This window comes from Mustela putorius, unplaced genomic scaffold, assembly GCF_011764305.1.
Source record: "Mustela putorius furo isolate JIRA1106 unplaced genomic scaffold, ASM1176430v1.1 tig00003898_pilon_pilon_pilon, whole genome shotgun sequence".
Classification (NCBI taxonomy): Eukaryota; Metazoa; Chordata; class Mammalia; order Carnivora; family Mustelidae; genus Mustela; species Mustela putorius.
This window is the reverse complement of record NW_025422047.1, coordinates 10,473,113-10,493,790: the sequence shown is the minus strand read 5'-3', so window position 1 is coordinate 10,493,790 and position 20,678 is coordinate 10,473,113. Positions and strand designations below refer to the sequence as shown.

The following is a 20,678-nucleotide window of genomic DNA, read 5'->3' as shown; positions in this document are numbered from 1 at the left end:
AACACTGAAAAAAAAAGCCGAAGTTGGTGGCATCACAATTCCAGACTTCAAGCTCTATTATAAAGCTATTATCATCAAGACTGTATGGTACTGGCAGAAAAACAGACACACAGATGAATGGAACAGAATAGAGAGCCCAGAAATGGACCCTCAACTCTATGGTCAACTAATCTCTGACAAAACAGGAAGGAATGTCCAACGGAAAAATGACAGTCTCTTCAACAAATGGTGTTGGGAAAATTGGACAACCACATGCAGAAAAATGAAACTGGACTATTTTCTTACACCACGCACAAAAATAGCCTCAAAATGGATGAAAGACCTCAATGCGAAACAGGAATCCATCAAAATCCTCCAGGAAACACAGGCAGCAAATTCTTTGACCTCAGCCACAGCAACTTCTTCCTAGAAACATCACCAAAGGCAACGGAAGCAAGGGCAAAAATGAACTATTGGGACTTCGTCAAGATTAAAAGCTCTTGCACAGCAAAGGAAACAATCAACAAAACCAAAAAATAACTGACAGAATGGGAGAAGATATTTGCAAATGATACATCAGATAAAGTGCGAGTATCCAAAATCTATAAAGAACTTATCAAACTCAACACCCGAAGAACAAATAATCCAATCAAGAAATGTGCAGAGGACATGAACAGACATTTCTGCAAAGAAGACATCCAGATGGCCAAGAGACATATGAAAAAGTCCTCCATATCACTCGGCATCAGGGAAATACAAATCAAAACCACAATGAGATACCATCTCACACAAGTCAGAATGGCTAAAATTAACAAGTCAGGAAACAACAGACGTTGGAGAGGATGCTGAGAAAGGGAACCCTTCTATATTTTTTATGGAAATGCAAGCTGGTACAGCCACTCTGGAAAACAACATGGAGATTCCTCAACAAGTTGAAAATAGAGCTACCCTACGACCCAGCAATCGCACTGCTGGGTATTTACCCTAAAGATACAAATGTAGTGATCTGAAGGGGGCACGTGCACCCGAATGTTTGTAGCAGCAATGTCCACAATAGCCAAACTATGGAAAGAACCTAGATGTCCATCAACAGATGAATGGATAAAGAAGATGTGGTGTATATATATACAATGGAGTAGTATGCAGGCATCAAAAGAAATGAAATCTTGCCATTTGCAACGATGTGGATGGAACTAGAGGGTATTATGCTGAGTGAAGTAAGTCAATCAGAGAAAGACAGTTATCATATGATCTCCCTGATAAGAGGAAGTTGAGAGGCAAAGTGGGAGGTTTAGGGGGTAGGGAAGGAAAAAATGAAACAAGCTGGGATTGGGAGGGAGACAAATCATAAGAGACTCTTACTCTCACAAAACAAACTGAGGAGAGGGTGGATGGGTTATGGACATTGGGGAAGGTATGTGCTATGGTGAGTGCTGTGAAGTGTGTAAACCTGACGATTCACAGACCTGTACCCCTGGGGCTAATAATACATTATTTGTTAATAAAAAATAAAAAATTTTAAAAAAATAACCTCTGGATTCTAAGTGTAGAAAACAATGTATCCATTAAGTATTATTGAGATAAAACAAGTTGATTTATTAGACTTTTCTCTGTTAAAAAAAAAAAAGTAAATTCACATGATGCCAAATCCATAAGAATCTTTTTTATTTCCAAAAGAATCTCCTTAAAAAAAAATCATATTCAGGGACGCCTGGGTGGCTCAGTTGGTTAAGCAGCTGCCTTCGGCTCAGGTCATGATCCCAGCGTCCTGGGATCGAGTCCCACATCGGGCTTCTTGCTGGGCAGGGAGCCTGCTTCTCCCTCTACCTCTGCCTGCCATTCTGTCTGCCTGTGCTCGCTCTCTCTCCCTCAATCTGACAAATAAATAAAATCTAAAAAAAAAAAAAAAAAATCATATTCAGGGGTGCCTGGGTGGCTCAGTGGGTTAAGCCTCTGCCTTCGGCTCAGGTCATGATCTCAGGGTCCTGGGATCGAGTCCCGCATTGGGCTCTCTGCTCGACGGGGAGCCTGCTTCCCCCTCTCTCTCTGCCTGCCTCTATTTATGCTCTGTCATATAAATAAATAAAATCTTTTAAAAAAAATCATATTCAATAAAACTTCAAGTGGTGTAGAAAGAAAAATTATTCAGCTATATGAGTATCAGAAAAATCAGTTATCTTTAACATCCAAACTACAGTAGTCCCTCAGGACACCTGGGTGGTTCAGTCGGTTAAACACCCGACTCTTGGTTTTAGCTCAGGTCATAATCTCAAGGTCCTGAGATCAAGTCCCACATTCAGCTCTGCACTTAGCAGGGAGTCTGCATGAGGATTCTTTTTCTCTCCTTCTCTCTCTCTGCACCACACCTTCCCGTTTGTACTCACATACACTCTCTCTCAAATGAATAAATCTTTAAAAAATAAATAAACAGAACAGTATTTCTAACTTCAAAAGATTAAATCACAAAACTTTATGAAGAACATACCTCAATCCTGCAGTGATAAAATACTGTCTGTGCACTGGGTGGACATGAACAGTTCTTATTTTGCTCGAAGAAGAATTGATAAGTTTCTCATAAGAAGTTCCAGGTGTCCTTCTATCTACCAGTGATATATTTCCATTCCAATGTCCTACTATTAAATTGGAGGCATCTTCTCCCATGAAGTCAAAAGAGGAAAAGCTACTTCTTTCATCTCTATATACCTAAGGATATAAATAACCACCAACGTATAAATTTTTTGGTAAAAAGGTTAAAAAATACTTTACCTAATAATTTCATTTATCCTCCCATCATCCCACAGAAAGCAAAATGCAAAATTATCATCCCGTTCTACAGAAATGGAAACTGAGGCACAGATCAGCTGTGAGACTCACCTATAAACAAATGGCCCATCTACCATGTCAGGGTTACATGCCACATCTCTTAAATCCAATAAACCTCAGTTGCAGATCTATTCTGTAACACTTACTAGGAAATGAACTAAATGTAAATTCTACCCAGCTGAAATACCTTAATATATCAAGTAATTTTGCCAACCAAGTCCAAAAACATATGGCCAAATGCTCATCACTTACTCACTCTTGGTAGAAGTATAAATAAGTAAATAACAAGTTTCTGACAACTAATCAGAGTACACCTATCAAAATATTTAATGTTTGTATCCTCTGGCACAATAATTTATCTAAATATATATAAAGATGTCCATTGCAAGACTGCTATTGCAGGGACACCTGGGTGGCTCAGTGGGTTGAGGCCTCTGCCTTCATTCGGCTCAGGTCATGATCTCAGGGTCTTGGGATTGAGCCCCGCATCGGGATCTCTGCTCGGCAGGGAGACTGCTTTCTTCTCTCTCTCTCTCTCTCTCTCTCTCTCTCTGTGTGTCTGCCTCTCTGCCTACTTGTGATCTCTGTCTGTCAAATAAATAAAATCTAAAAAAAAAAAAATTTTTTTAAACCATAATTGTATTAAAAAATATAAAAGACTCCAATTGCATTAAGAAGCAACCTAAACGTCCACCAAAAGAGACCTGTTTAAATAAATGATGGTACATCTCTACTTTGAAACACCACGCACTGCTATAAAGGATGAGATCGATTTGTACTACAATCTGTCCCTAATACCAAGTGAAAAAAGCCAGTTGCAAAAAAGTATGGATACGGTATGAATCCATTAGTGAAAAGGAAAAAAATATCCACCTCTATTTGCTTCTAAGTATATGTGCACTTTCTGGAAGCATACCTAACCACAATTCTTAACAACGAATCACTATTGCTGATTTTTAGTTAATAAAAAGTTATATATACTATTATAAACTGAGACTAACAAATTAATATACCGAAGGCATCACAAACCCTGTACATCCAAAAAGCCCTCAAATGATACCTTAAGTATTTAGTCAGTGTATCAAAATGGCTAAGTGCAGGGGTTTAATTGCAGTGGAGTCAGAGAGACCCACATGAAAATTCTAGCACTGCCATTCATGTCCCTGAGCAAGCCAATAAACCTCTTTACCTCAGTTTTCTCAACTGTTAAATGGCGATAACATTATTTATTTCATAGGGTGTTACAAGGCTTAACAATATATATAAAGCACTCTCAGGTTAATGCCTAACACAAAGTAACTGTTCCATCAGTAGTATCAGGAGCACATTAGTTATACAAGCAACATCATGGATGAATCTTAGAAGCATAATGCTAGGTGAGACAAGCCAGACATAAAAAGTTTCATCCATATGACTCCAATTACTTGACATTTTGGAGCAGACAAAATTATAGGGACAGTAATCATAACAGTGGTTGTCAGGAGTGTGGGAAAAGGCAGGGGACTGACTATAAAGGGTTCACAAGGTGATTTTTTCAGGTGATGGAAATTTTCTATATCTTGATTGTGATGGCAGTTACACAGGTACAGAAAATTTGCAAAACTCATAGAATCACACACTTAAAAGGACAAATTTTATTATATAGAACTTGCATCTCAATAAATCTGACTTTAAATATGTAAGTAGAGAAATCTAAGAACTCAATACTAAAAAGATAGATAACCCAATTAAAACTTAGACAAAGAATCCAACATTTAGAGAAACCAACAGTTCTCTAAAGAAATAAAAATGGCCAATAAGCAGATGAAAAGACACTCAGCATCACTAATCATTAGGGAAATGAGGGTCAAAACCATAATGACATAAGACTTCATACTCACTAGGATGGCTACAGTCACCAACAGTAAGTGTTGACAAGGATGTGGAAAAATTGGAATACTCATGTTTGTTCAGTATGTAAATGGTGAAGCCACTTTGGGAAACAGTTTGGTAGTTCCTCAAGATATTAAACACAGAGTTATCATATGATCAAGCAATTCCACTTCTAGGTATATACCCAAGCGAAATCAAAGAATATGTTCACACAAAACTTGTACATCAAACAAAAAAGCAAAAACAAAACAAAACAAAACTTGTACATCAATGTCCACAACATTATTTTCAATATTAAGAATAGAAACAACCCAAAATGTTCAACAAACGAATGGGTGAGCAAAATGTGATATATACATACAGTGAAATATTATTCAGCCATAAAAAAGGAATGAAGTAATGACACATTCTACAACATGGATGAACTCTGAAAACATTGTTATGTAGAAGAATGCAGTCACAAAAGACTACAAATTGTGTGACTCCATTTATATGAAATGTCCGGAAAGTTATATACTGCCTGGGTGGCACAGTTGGTTGAGAGGCTGACTCTTGATTTCGACTCAGATAATACTCAGGTTCCTGGGATTGAGTCCTGAGTTAGCACAGAGTCTATTTCAGGATTCTCTCTCTCCTTTTGCCTCTGCCCCTCCCCCTGCTCACTTAGGCACTCCCTCTCAAATAAATCTTTTCTTTTCTTTTTTTTTTTTTTTAATTTGAGAGAGAGAGAGACTGAGAAAACAAATGGGAGGAGGGCAGTGGGAGAAGTAGACTCCCTGTGGAGCAGGGACCAGGGAGCCTGAAGCAGGACTCAATCCCAGGACCCTGGGAAAATAACCTGAGCTGAAGGCAAAAGCTTAACCAACTGAGCCACCAAGGAGCCCTCAAACAAATAAATCTTTAAAAAAGAAAAAAAGAAAAAGAAAAACACACACCTAACATCACCCTCAATGATGAAAAATTGAGTTTTTCCTCTAAAATCAGGAACAAGGCAAAGATGTATACTCTCAACAGTTTTATTCAACATAGTACTAGAAGTCCTAGCACAACAGACAAAAAAGAAATAAAAAGCATCCAAATTGGTAAGGAAAACATTAACACTGTCACTATCTGCAGATCTCATAATACTTCACATAGAAAACCCTGAGGACTTCACCAAAAAGCTTTCACAAGTAATAAATGAACTCAGGAAAGTTGCAGGATACAAAATTAATATAAAGAAATATGTTGCATTTCCATACGACCCATAATAACAAAGTAGCAGAAAGAGAAACTAAGAAACAATTCCATTTACAACTGCACTAAAAAGGAGTGCCTGCTTGGGTGGCCCAGTTGGTTAAGTGTCCACCTCTGGGTTTTGGCTCAGGTCATGATCTCAGGGTCATGAGGTCAAGCCCCATGTCAGGCTCTGTGCTCACTGCAGAGCGTGCTTGAGACTTTCTCTCCCTTTCCCTCCATCCTTAACCTTCCATTCTCTCTCATTCTCAAATAAATAAATAAATCTTAAAAAAAAAATTGTACCAAAAGAAATAGCTAGGAATAAATTTAACCAAGGACATAAAAGACCTGTACTCTGAAAACTATAAAATGATCAAAGAAACTGGAGATGACACAAACAAATGGAAAGATACACCATAATCACAGATGGAAAGAACCAATACCATTAAAATGTCTATACTATGCAAAGCAATCTAAAGATTCAATGCAATCTCTATTAACATACCGAAAGCATTTTTCACAGAGCTAGAACTAATAATCCTAAAATCTGTATGGAACCATAAAACCATCAAAATAAGCAAAGCAATCTTGAGAAAGAACAAAGATGGGAGTTATCACAATCTCAGATTTAAAGATACATTACAAAGTTGTAGTGATCAAAACAGTACAGTATTGGGACAACAGATCAGTGGAGCAGAACAGAGAACCCAGAAATAAACCCATGCTTATATGGTCAATTAATCTAGGACAAAGAAGGCAAAAATATACAATGGGGAAGACAGTCTCTTCAATAAATGGTGCTGGGAAAACTGGATAGCTACATGAAAAAAACGAAACTGGACCACTTTCTGACACCATATACAAAGATAAACCCAAATGGTGGTGCTTAGCTATCTCCGTTGGTAAAGTATGATACTCCTAATTTTGGTGTCACGAGTTCAAGCCCTACATTAGGTGTAGAGCTTACTTTTTAAAATTAATTAATTAATAAAAACTAAAAATGGATTAAAGACCTAAATGTGAAATCTGAAACCATACAACTCCTAAAAGAAAGCACAGGCAGTAATCTCTTTGACACCAGACTTAGCAACATTTTTCTAGGTATGTCTCCTAAGGAAAGGGAAACAAACACAAAAATAAACTATTAAGACTACATCAAAATAAGCAGCTTTTGTACAGCAAAGGAAACCATTAAAAAAATAAAAATAAAAAGGCAACCTACCAAATGGGATAAGATATTTGCAAATAATATATTTGATAAGGAATTAATATCCCTTATATATCTGGAACATATATAGAGAATGAATATATAAAGAACTTAACTCAATACCAAAAAACCTCCAAGTAATTCAATTAAGAGGATACAGACATTTTTCCAAAGATACGGAGACAGCCAACAGACACATGAAATGATGCTCAATATCACTGATTATCAGGGAAATGCAAATCAAAATCACAATGTGATCTCACATTATTCCTGTTAGAATAACTACTATCAAAAAGACAAGAAATAGCAAGTACTGGCAAAGATGTGAAGATAAAGGAATGCCTGTGCACCGTTGGTAGGAATGTAAATTAGTAGAGCCACCACAGAAACAGTATGCAGGTTCCTCAAAACTAAAAATAGGAAAACCATATAATCCAGTAATTCTACTAGTATTTACCCAAAGAAAATGAAAACACTAACTCATAAAGATATATATACCCTTGGGAGGGAGACAAACCATAAGTGACTTGTAATCTCACAAAAAGAACTGAGGGTTGCTGGGGGGAGAGGGGGAGTAGGGGGTTATGGACATTGGGGAGGGTATGTGCTAAGGTGAGTGCTGTGAAGTGTGGTAAACCTGCCGATTCACAGACCTGTACCCCTGGGGATAAAAATATATGTTTATAAAAAATAAAAAAAATTTTTAAAAATATATATATACCCTTTTGTTCACTACACATGTCCACTGAGGATGAATGAATAAAGATGCTGGGATGTGTGTGTGTGTGTGTGTATGTATGCAATGCGATATTACTCAGCCATAAAAAAAAGAACTGAGATCTTGCCATTTGTAACAACACACATGGACATAGAGGACATTTTGCTAAGTGAAGTTAAGTGAGACAGAGAAAGACAAATAGCACTTATATGGAATCTAAAAAACAAATGAACAAAACCAAAAATGGCAGAAACAGACCATAAATAGAACAAACTGTTGGTTGCCAGAGGGATTCAGAGGGGTGGGGGAAGAATGGCCGAAAAGAGTAAAGGGGAATGGCAGATACAGGCTTCTAGTAATGGAATGAATATGGGAATAAAAAAGGATAAAATGTACAGCACAGGGAATTTATTCAATGGCATTGCAGTAGTAGCAACTGCATGGTGACAGATGGTAGCCACACTTGGCGGTGAGCACAGCAAATTGTACAGAGTTGAATTACTATGTAGTACACCTGAAACTAATGAAACACTGTGTGTCAACTATACTTCAATAAAAAGAGGGCGCCTGGGTGGCTCAGTGGGTTAAGCCGCTGCCTTCGGCTCAGGTCATGATCTCAGGGTCCTGGGATCGAGTCCCGCATCGGGCTCTCTGCTCAGCAGGGAGCCTGCTTCCTCCTCTCTCTCTCTCTGCCTGCCTCTCTGCCTACTTGTAATCTCTCTCTGTCAAATAAATAAATAAATCTTAAAAATAAATAAATAAATAAATAAAATAAAATGAATAAATAAATAAAAAGAGAGTAATACACAATAAAAACTTTTTACACAAATTAAAAAATAAGAGCAAACACTAATGTGTCTGGCTGCATTATGACCACTTTATCTGCCTTAAGTCATTCAATCCTCATGACAACCCTATGAGGTAGGTACTATTACTATACCATTTCACAACTAAGGAAATTGATGCACAAAGAGGTTAAATAACTTCCAAAGTCACACAAGTAGTAACAGATGGTGCGATTCAAACTTAGTGTAATTCTAAAGTTCCTATTCTATACCACTTCACCCATTCTGATTGGTATGATCATCATTCATGTGGCATTTCATAAAGAATCCAGACTATCACCTCAAATCAGTATGTAAATATACTAACATTTACCTCTTCAAAAACAGCCCTTGAAAAATCTCCACAGCGTAATGTGCCATCATAGCTCAGTGACAGTATGTGAGCCGGATTGGCGGGTGAGAAGTAAAGACAGCTAACTGGCTGAGTGTGGGGCTGGAAAACATAAACTCCATCTTCTTTAGATTGGTGAGTCTGTAAGAGAGTTGGGGGCAGGGAGAGAGACAAAAACTAGTGAAAAGTAGTAACACTTTCTGTCATTAAACTGTTTATGTCTGTATTACATTCAATCTTTCCTTAGTCTGTAATTATACTCACCCCCTCATTCAGAAAGTCAGAACTAAAAACTTTCTATCATCACTAAATTACTTTTTTCTAATTTTCAATCCAACAATACTGTCACATTTAACAGTTTTCAGCTTTTTGAAACTAGCAAACTAGTTTTTTCATAATGCAGAAGGAAAATAATTAGTTTACTATGACTTTAGTTCATGAAATCATCAGGAAATGAGAAATCTACTCTTTATTTCACATACAGCATAATTCCCTAATACTAAAAATACTGGAAAAAAAATAAATAATACCATTACTACTTTGCTTCCTCAACATGCTTCTATAAATCATCCTAAACACAATTTTCATAAGGTATTTGGTCCTGACACAAGGGATAATTTTAAAAATATTTTATCTCTGGGGCTTCTGACGCTTGATTTTAGCTCCGTTTTCATCTCAGGGTCATGAGTTCAAGCCCCATGTTCTATCCCCTAAATACACCATTGCAACTGAAAATGCGTATGTTTCAATTCCACATTAATATTCTTACTACTTCTAGGGATTATCCTTTCCACAACTAGATTACCAATTCCTAAATCATCACTTCTCAGATCTGGATAAGCTATATTCTTTTTTTTTTTTTTTAAGATTTTATTTATTTATTTATTTGACAGACAGAGAACACAAGTAGGCAGAGAGGCAGGCAGAGAGAGAGGGGGAAGCAGGCTCTCCGCTGAGCAGAGAGCCCGATGCGGGGCTCGATCCCAGGACCCTGGGATCATGACCTGAGCCGAAGGCAGAGACTTTAACCCACTAAGCCACCCAGGTGCCCCTAAGCTATATTCTTATGGCATATGTCATATTATGAAAGAAAACTATCATTTCCAAATCTGGCTTAATCTGCTCTGAAACACTTGAGCTGAAATACTTGAGCATCTTTCATTTTAAATTTAAACAAAACAATTTTTTTAAAGGAAAGGAAGGGAAAAAATTATAATCATATTCACTCCTCCTACCCAGAGTTAACCATTGTTAGTATCTTCACATAATTGTGCATAGCATTTTTCAGAATAACAAAAAACGCTCCATTGTTACAAAAAACTTAAATACAGAAATGTAGAAAGATAATTATTAAAAAGCACTCCAAATCCAAAATTAACTAAATTATCACTAAAATACTATTATTAATATAAATATCTTTGTATGTACTTACACAGATAGAATGACAGACAAATTTAAAAAAAAAAAGACCATGCTATACATGCCATTTTTAATAGGACTAAATATTAACTACACTTCAAAATAATTAAAGAAAATCAAGATGAATTTCTTTAGTTTGAGTACAGCTGACCCTTGTACAACATGGGGATTTGGCGCACCAGCTCACCATGCAGTTGAACCATGTATAACTTTTGACTACGTAAAAACTTAACTGCTCATACCCTACTGTTGACCAACATCCTTAATAATAACATATACAGTCAATTAACACGTTTTGTACGTTATGCATATTATATACTGTACTTCTGCAATAGAGAAAACCAGAGAAAAAATATTAAAACCATAAGGAAAAGAAAATACATTTCCAGGACTGCATTGTTTTTCAATACCCTAAGTTTATGTCATCTGTTTACAAGATGAATCATCTGTCAGTACTTCTCAATACTGTCTTAGGGGCGCCTGGGTGGCTCAGTTGGTTAAGTAACTGCCTTCGGCTTAAGTTATGATCCTGGAGTCCCCAGATCGAGTCCCACATCGGGCTCCCTACTCAGCAGGGAGTCTGCTTCTCCCTGTGACCCCTCCCCTCTCATTCTCTCTCTTATAAATAAAATCTTAAAAAAAAAATACTGTCTTATATGATACAAAACACTTCAAATAGTGTATGTATTACTAACACTAAACATCAAAAATGAAAACATAGGGGCGCCTGGGTTGCTTAGCCGTTAAGTGTCTGCCTTTGGCTCAGGTCATGACCCCGGAGTCCTGGGATCGAGCCTCACATGGGGCTCCTCCTCAGTAAGGTTGCTTCTCTCCCTCTCCCACTCCCCCTGCTTCTGTTCCTTCTCTCGCTGTCTCTATCAAATAAATAAATAGAATCTTAAAAAAAAAAAAAAAAACAAAACATAATGTGAAATCCATATTTACTGCATTGATAATAAAGTGGCAATCCGACTGCTTTATGATAGCCTAGTGTAATCAATACAGTAGCTTTACAGTAGCATAGTCTATACACAAATGAATGAATCCTTATAAAATTTTGATGGTGTATGGTATTACAGTCATGTCACAACACAGTACTGGAAACACTTTAAAAAAAATAAACCACTAGGGGCGCCTGGGTAGCTCAGTGGGTTAAACCACTGCCTTCGGCTCAGGTCATGATCTCAGGGTCCTAGGATGGAGTCCCGCATCGGGCTCTCTGCTCAGCGGGGAGCCTGCTTCCTCCCCTCTCTCTCTCTCTCTGCCTGCCTCTGTGCCTACTTGTGATCTCTCTCTGTCAAATAAATAAATAAAATCTTTTTTAATAAAATCTTTAAAAAAAAAACAAAAAACCACTTGCCTATGTTGATAGGCTGATAGAAAGTATCTTTAATTACAAGAAAGAAAGGTATACTGTATGGTAATATCATTCTTTGAAAGCAAAATTATAAAACAGTAAGAAAGCTAACACATTATTAATTTTGTATTAAATACTACTCACCTATGCCTATGTAAGGATAGGCTATCCACTTTCATACAAGTTTTGCACATGATGTTCTTCATAATGACTACTTACGCAATGAGGATGATAATGACACAAAAATGTCTCATTTACTTCTTGCTGTACAGTTACTAGATTTTCACATGAAGACAGACACATATACAACAGATAAATTTGTTAACTGTACCACAGGATGACTATTTACTAAATCAATGGATTGACGTCATAAAGGTCTTCATCCTTGCTGTCTTTATGCTGAGTAGGCTAAAGAAGAGAAGGAGCTGAGTGTTGCTATCTCAGGGGTGACAGCAATAGAAAAGGTGGAGAAGGTAGATGAAGATGCAGGAGCGGGAGGCACACAGAGTGTAACTTTATGAAGTACATCATAATTTGTCTTTTTTTTCATTTCTCTAAAAATGTTTCTAAACATACAGTACCTATTCTTCTTCCACCATTTGCTTTACAGTGTCCATACAATAGAAGGGCCCACGTCATAAAAGAAGTAGCTATCTTGAATACTCAAAATGCTTATGCCAGATTGTCAATTTTTTTTTAACATAGAATGTATTATTTGTTTCGGGGTACACGTCTGTGAATCATCAGTCTTCTACAATTCACAGCACTCACTATACCACATACCCTCCCCAATGTCCATCACCTAGCCACCCTATCCCTCCCCACCCCTCTTCAGCAGCCCTCAGTTTGTTTCCTGAGATTAAGAGTGTCCATTTGTTTTCTAACACTGCTTCATCATCTGGCACTGGTTCAGAAGTACCATCTCCACCAAGCACTCTTCTCTAAATTCCTCTGGTGGAGAATCTCTTGGTCCTTGAATTCCTCCAAGATCCATATCCTGAAACCCTTCACCCCCACCATTTTTGCCATAACCACAATCTCTTTCATGATTTCCTTGTCTCTGTTATAAATCCTGTGAAGTCATATACAACATCGGGACACAGTTTTCTCTAGCAGGAATTTATTCTGTTCAGGCTTGATTGCTTTCCTGGCTTTTTCTATAACAACAATGGTATCTTCAATGGTGTTCTCTTTCCAGACTTTCATGTTTTCTCTACAGGGCATCTCTTCCATGGCCTTGACAACCTTTTCTATAGAGCACCATGTGTTATGAGCCTTAAACATCCTTAATGATCCCCTGATCTAGAGGCTCACCACATTTGGGAGCAACATTTTCATGCCTTTGGTGTTGAACTCATGGAGTTCTGGGAAGCCAGGGACATTGTCCTGTATCAGAAGAAATTTAAAAGGCAGTCCCTTACTGACAAAGTACTTCCTGATGTCAGAGAAAAAGCACTGATGAATCCAATCCAGAAAAGTGCTCATTTAGGACTTCCTGTTGTACAGCCAAAAGACTGGCAGCTGGTGTTTATCTTTTCCCTTGGAGGTCAGGGATTAGCAGCTTTATAGATGAGGGCAGTCCTGATCATGAACCCAACTGTATTTATGCAGAAGAGTTAGCCTATTCCTTCCTGCCTTCAAACCTGGTGCTCACCTCTCTTCCTTACTAATAAATGTCTTTTGTGGCATTTTTTTTACCCAATGCACTTTCCTCTGAATTAGAAACCTGCTCAGGCAGATCTCCTTTCTCACTAATTTTCTTAATGGTGTTTGAGAACTTGTCTGCACTCTTGGGTCAGCAGAAGCTGCTTGCTATCCTGACATATTTTTAAACCAAACTTCTAAAAATTATCAAACCATCCTTTGCCAGCATTAAATTCCCCAGCTTCAGATCTTTCACCTTCCATTTGTTTTGTCATATGATGACTAATTTTTCTTAAATCGTATTAGTCTACAGGTATGTCTTCCTTGGGGCAATCCTATACCCACATAAAAGCCACATCTTCAATATGAAATAAAAAGGTATTTTGCAAAAAGTACAAGGCTTTCCACATCTGCTAGAGAAGCTGTAGCAACGATTTTACAATTTTTTTTTTCAAGGATCAAAGGAGAGGGACAATTTTTTTTTTTTTTACAATAGTTCTTCTGCTAGATCCATTTATCCTGAAATGCCAGGCAACTGCTACTACAGACCTCAATTTATAGTATTTATCAAGCAATTCCAACTCTTTTCTGTACTGTCCTGAATTTTCTGTTTCTTGGAAGCACTTTCTGGCATCACTAGTGGCACCATATGAGTTCTACGGTGTTATTCAAGGTGTACGGTATTGCACTGAGCACGAACCCTGAGAGATCACTTTTTCTGTGATACACAGTTTACTGGAGATAAACCATTCCCACAGAGATGACTGGTGTTTCAAGGAGATACTTGCCATAATTAGGCTCACCACGGTAACAAAAGAAGAGCTAAGAGATTTCTATAGTACTATAACTATTAGTTTTATGCAGTTAAGATTTAATACAGTATCTTTATATTTATAACATTTCTCTTAACTGTGATGGTGCCACATAGAATCTGTGTTTGTTGGAAGATTTGAAAAATGTTTACTTTTTATAAAATAGATTTGCATATATTTTATAGTGGTAAATGAAAAATATACTAGTCTCTACATGATTTTATGCATTCATGACACACCTAACTTTTTCTTTATTTTTTCAGTATTTCTAAACTACATGGTTCATCTACAAGTTTTTTCAAATTGTTACAAATCTCCAAAAAATTTTCCTATATATTTATTAAAAAAAAAAAAAATCCATGTATAAGTAGGCCCACCAAGTTTAAACCATGTTACAGGTCAACTGTATTTGTAACTTTATCAAGCAATAGCCCCTAAAAAGGAAAAAGTATAAAACAAAATGAGCTGTAGTCATAATGCTTATTTTTTAACTATGTCTCAATTTTAGACATTTTCTATTGAATGACAGCATATGACCCTTTACCAACCTACCTTATCTCCATCTCTATATTTTGTCAATTATTATTTTTGTTTTGTCCAGGTTGATAACATTCCCATCCAGTTCCATAAACATTGTTCATGTAGCTATATTATGAGTCCTGCACTGGAAGGGATTCAATGCCCATCACCAATTCTTTTGTCAAGCTTCTCATTCCATAACTCTTAATTCTGATTTACTCTTAACTGGCTGAGGTTTGCTCTCAAGCAGTTTTTTTTCCCACATGAGCTCACATGTCTTGAATTTCTTGAGTTTTTTCACATTTGAGAATACCTATGAGCTGCCTTTAATTAGAGATGTAACTTGTACAAAATAGTGGGCCACACTTACTTCCCTCGGAACTTCAGAGACATTACATGAAATACTGTTGTAGAAAACAGAAAAGCCTGATTCCCTCCCTTGAATACAATTTATTTTCTCTGCCTAAAGAATTCTTTATCCTCTAAGTTCCAAGATTTCCTAGACCATGGTATACATATTCAATCTGCCATTCCATTCTCTTTCCAGAAGAATGGTCTTTGAATATATTTTCTGTTCCACTGTTGGGTCATCTTTGACTGTCTTCCCTTAACTTACTGGGCTGTCTGTGTTTGAGATTACCTCAAGTCTTTAATGTCTATAACTTAGTTTTCAGCAATGTCTATTCTGTTCCTTGCTTTTGTTTATTAGTTTCACTGATGTTCAATTTGTTTTCGTTAGTTCTGCAATCTCCTTTTCCATCTCATTCTTGTTTTATAACCTTATCTTTGAGTGTTATTTTACAAATAATGTTGTTATTAACTTGCTCCACAGCAGCACTGTCCAAAAAAACTTTCTGAGATAAGAAAAATGTTGTATGTATGCACTATCAATGTAATATCCACGGGCTTCATGTGACTATATGCACTTAAAAAGTGCCTTGTGCAACTGAAGAACTAAATTTTCTTTAATTTAAATCTTTTTTTTCCAAAAAATTTTATTTATGTATTTATTTATTTGAGAGATTGGGGGACACATGAGCAGGTAGGGGAGAGGCAGAGGGAGAGAGACAAGCAGACACCCCACTGCGCAGGAAGCCTGATGCAGGGCTTGATCCCAGGACCCCGAGATCATGACTGACTGAGCCGCCTAGGCGCCCCATGAATGTCAACAGTCTCTTAGAACCAGTAGCTACTATACTGAACAGAAGAGTTCTACAGTCCAGAACTGAAAATAATTTCCTTTCTTTCCTTGGGTTATGTTCCTCTTCTAGGCCTGCCTTTGCATGCCAGGTTCTTCAGGCCAGGGAAAGAGCATGTCAAGGACCTTACTAGGCATGGGAAAGCCTACCTGATACATTTAAGGACCTTCTTCTGTTATATGAGGACTAATTTTTCTTAAATCGTATTAGTCTACAGGTATGTCTTCCTTGGGGCAATCCTATACCCACATAAAAGCCACATCTTCAATATGAAGTGCAACAGTGTTTGTCTAGTTGCTAATTGTTTCTTCTAATTTCCATTATGCTTGAATTGCTCTGTCCATGTTAGATGCTCTGATATATGTTGACTCTTCCTCCCAGTATCTGACATCAGTTCATTTTTTTCCTCAGAAAAAGATAAGCTTTTCTGTAGCCAAGGAGCAGGAGGAGGGAAGTAGATAGGTGGGTTTCAGCTGAAATAGCAAGCAGTATTTGTTGGAGTTCCTAGACTACGAGATTCTATTCATTATTTTGTATCAGGATTTATACCATCTACTTGGCTGGTTTGTGGGGAAGGAGGTGGCTTAACCACTCCAAAAGACCAAGAAAATTTCCCTCTAGAGAATTTAGTCCTACTGTTCACTTTTCCCACTTCCCCTGTTTTCCCCCTTTTCCCCTCAGCAGCCATTTCCCTATTCCTCACTCGAAACAGGAAAAATCTAAAAATCTACTCAATGTACCTCTCTTCAAGTTTTGAGACAAAGGTGAAAATCCTCAGGATTTGGTCAATTCACCAATATGGATTTCGGCTGTAGGACAAGGTAGAAGCTAAACCATGCTGTGGCCTCCCCACCCTCCAGCTGAGCTAAAGAAGTACACTGCATTATTGCTCTAAGAGTTTTTTGGTGTTTTGTTTTGCTTTACTTACTGATTTGACTGCCTTTTGCTCATTCTATGGAAAATTCCAATTGTCCATTTCAATTAGAATATACCTGATTCTGGGTGGCTCAGTGGGTTAAAGCCTCTGCCTTCAGCTGGGTGACTGGGTGGCTAAGTGGGTTAAAGCCTCTGCCTTCGGCTCAGGTCATTATCCCAGGGTTCTGGGATCGAGCCCTGCACCAGGCTCTCTGCTAGAGAGCCTGCTTCCCCCACCTCTCTGCCTGTCTCTCTTGTCATCTCTGTCGAATAAATAAATAAAATCTTTAAAAATAATAATAATAATATACCAGGTTAACAGAGCTTCTAGAGGCACCTGGTTCAGTCAGTGGAGCATGCAACTCGTGGTCTTAGGGTTGTGAATTCAAGTACCACATTAGATATGAAGATTACTTAAAAAATAAAATCCTAGGTTAAGAAACAAAGCAGAGAAAGAAAAAAGGCAAACCAAGAGAACAAACTCATAACTATAGAGAACAAACCGATGGTTACCAGAGGGAGGGTGGGAGGGAGGATGGGTAACACAGGCCAAGGGAATTAAGAGTCCATTTATCATTATGAGCACTGAGTCACGTGTTGAATTGCTGAATCACTCTTTGTATACCTGAAACTCATCCAACACTGTTAACTATACTGGAATTAAAATAAATAAATTTATTTATTTGTTAATAAATAAATAAATAGATAGATAGATAAAATCCTAGGGGAAAAAAAGAGTACTTCTTACTACTTTAAATCTAATTGAATCCAAGACCAGTTTGTTATGAGCGGGTCATGATCTCAGGGTCCTGGGACCGAGCGCCACACTGGGCTCCCTGCTCGGCAGGAGGTCTGCTTCTCCTTCTCCCACTTCCCACTGCTTGTGTTCCCCCTCTCGCTGTGTCTCTGTGTCAAATAAATAAACAAAAAATCTTAAAAAAAAAAAAAAAAACCCAGTATGGTAATTCTAAAAAAGGAGATGGGGCCTTGGCCCAACATAATCCCTCTTGTTCATTCCTTTGCTGTCTATACTCTAGCCACACAAACATTCTTTCAGGTCCTTAATTGTATCAGGTAGGCTTTCCCCTTTCTAGTAAGGTCCTTGACATGCTCCCCCCCACCGGCCTGAAATACCCTTTCCCCTTTCTTTACTTGGTCTACACCTTAGCTTTCAAATCTCATCTCAGTTCCTCAAGGAAGCTTGCCCTAAACCTCTAAATTAGGTCAGCCCCCTGTCATATGTTTTCATTTACAGTACTTTTCCTTCAGGCCATTAATCACAGTATATAATTCACTCCACTTATCAAATATGTAATTACATATTTGGCCATTATTTCATTAATGCTGTTTTGGCCACTAAATTCTAAACGCTAAGAGGGCAGAGACAGTCTTTTGCTCACAAATGTTTAATAGCTGGGAAATCATGAGAATATTACTAAACACAAAATAATAAATGTGGAATGAACAAAGAAATGAATGGGAAAATGGGTGACTCAGTAAAGGATAACAACTTTTGATTCTAGGTGACACTAGGAACCTGACAGAAAGTTAAGAGGAAAAACTGAGGGAGTGTGTCAAGGCAGTTCAATAGGGGAAAGGATAATCTTCTCAACAACTGGGGGATGCCTGGGTGGCTCAGTTGCTTAAGTGTCTCTCTTTGGCTCAGGTAATGATCCCAGGGTCCTGGGATTGAGTCCTGTATTGGGCTCCTTGCTCAGGAGGGAGCCTGCTTCTCCCTCTGCCTGCTGTTCACCCAAGCTTGTGCGCTCTCTCTCTCTGACAAATAAATAAATAAATCTTTTTAATAAATTTTTTTTAAAAGATTTTATTTATTTATTTGACAGAGAGAGATAACAAAGCAGGTATACAGGCAGAGAGAGAGAGAGGAGGAAGCAAGCTCCCCACTGAGCAGAGAGCCCGATGCGGGACTCGATCCCAGGACCCTGAGATTATGACCCGAGCCGAAGGCAGCGGTTTTACCCACTGAGCCACCCAGGCGCCCCTAAATAAATCTTTTTTAAAAATGACAACTGGAGGGTGCCTGGGTGGCTCAGTGGGTTAAGCCGCTGCCTTCGGCTCAGGTCATGATCTCAGGGTCCATCCCAGCCCACATCGGGCTCTCTGCTCAGCAGGGAGCCTGCTTCCTCCTCTCTCTCTCTCTGCCTGCCTCTCTGCCTACTTGTGATCTCTCTCTGTCAAATAAATAAATAAAATCTTTTTTAAAAAAATGACAACTGGATATTCATATACAAAAAAATAAATTTGGGCTCTTGCCTCACACCATATTTAAAAATTACTCAAGATGAATCAGCAAACTAAACGTAAAAGGAAAACTATAAAATTTTCAGGACAAAACAACAACAACAGAAAAAGCTCTTAAAAGCTTGGGGCCAGGGGCACCTGGGTAGCTCAGTTGGTTAAGCAACTGCCTTTGGCTCAGGTCATGATCTCAACGTTCTAGGATGGAGCCCCTCACTGGGGTCCATGCTCAGCAGAGAGCCTGCTTCTTCCCCTCCCTCTGCTGCTCCCCTACTTGTGCTCTAATAAATAAAAATAAAATCTTTAAAAAAAAAAAAAAAAAGCTTGGGACTAGACAAAGATTTTTAAAATATAACACCAAAAGCATAAGTAAAATTCGAAGACATATCTAAGAAAGAATCTGTATCTAGAATTTACGAACTCTTCTGGTTCAATAAGACAAACAACCTAATTAAAAATTGATTAAAGAGGGGCGTCTAGGTGGCTCAGTAGGTTAAGCCTCTGCCTTCTGCTCAGGTCATGATCTCAGGGGTCCGGGATCGAGTCCTGCCTCGGGCTCTCTGCTCAGCAGGGAGCCTGCATCCTCCTCTCTCTCTCTCTCTCTGCCTGCCTCTCTGCCTACTTGTGATCTCTCTCTGTCAAATAAACAAATAAAATCTTTTTTAAAAAATTGATTAAAGATTTGAATAGCTATTTCACCAAAGATATTCAAATGGAATGAAAAGATGCTGAACATTGTTAGTCATTAGGGAAATACAAATAAAAAAAAACGCAGTGAGATACCATTTCACACCCACCAGAAAGGCTATACTCTAAAAGACAGACAATAATATATACTGGTGAGCATGTGGAGAAATTAGAACCATCATATGTTGCTGGTGGGAATAGTAAATGAAGCAATCATTTTAGAATGCAGTTTGCCAGTTCCTCAAAATGTTAATGAATTACCATTAAGACCCAGCAATTCTAACCCTAGGTGTCTTCCCAAGAGAAATAACACATATTCAAACAAAAATGTGTACACCAATGTTTTTAGTAACATTATTCAGAATGGCCACAAAGTAGAAACAATCTAAATATCTATTAAGTGATAAAATGGATCAACAAAATGTGGTATACAATGGAATACTATTCAACAATTTAAAAGAATGAAATATTGATATATACTAAAACATAAATGAACCTTGAAAACATTACTCTACAAGAAAAAAGTTAACATAAAAGACCAAATACTATATGATTCTATTTATATGACATGTCCAAAAATGGCAAATTTATGGAGATCTGCCTAGGAATGAGAGTAATTAACTGGGGGATTAAATCTAAATAGCCGAGGAACATATAGGAATGATTGAAAATGTTCTGAAACTAGAGTATGAATAGTTACACAACTCAGTAATAAACGTACTAAAAATCATTGAGTTGTATATTTAAAATGTGAATTTTGGGGCGCCTGTGTGGCTCAGTGGGTTAAGCCACTGCCTTCGGCTCAGGTCATGATCTCAGGGTCCTGGGATCGAGTCCCGCATCGGGCTCTCTGCTCAGCAGGGGGCCTGCTTCC

At 37.8% G+C, this 20,678-nt stretch overlaps 1 protein-coding gene across 3 annotated transcripts in view; it reads right to left on the bottom strand.

Annotated features, from left to right (window-relative positions):
* Positions 1-20,678, bottom strand: part of WDR76 (WD repeat domain 76) — a 64,644-nt gene that overhangs the window by 14,274 nt on the left and 29,692 nt on the right. For all 3 annotated transcript variants that reach the window (XM_004751273.3, XM_045067945.1, XM_013055497.2), the window contains 2 exons: positions 8,976-9,134; positions 2,465-2,682 (listed from right to left, as the gene is read on the bottom strand). In XM_004751273.3, coding sequence (XP_004751330.3) covers positions 2,465-2,682; positions 8,976-9,134 — 377 coding nt within the window. The remainder of the gene's footprint in view (positions 1-2,464; positions 2,683-8,975; positions 9,135-20,678) is intronic.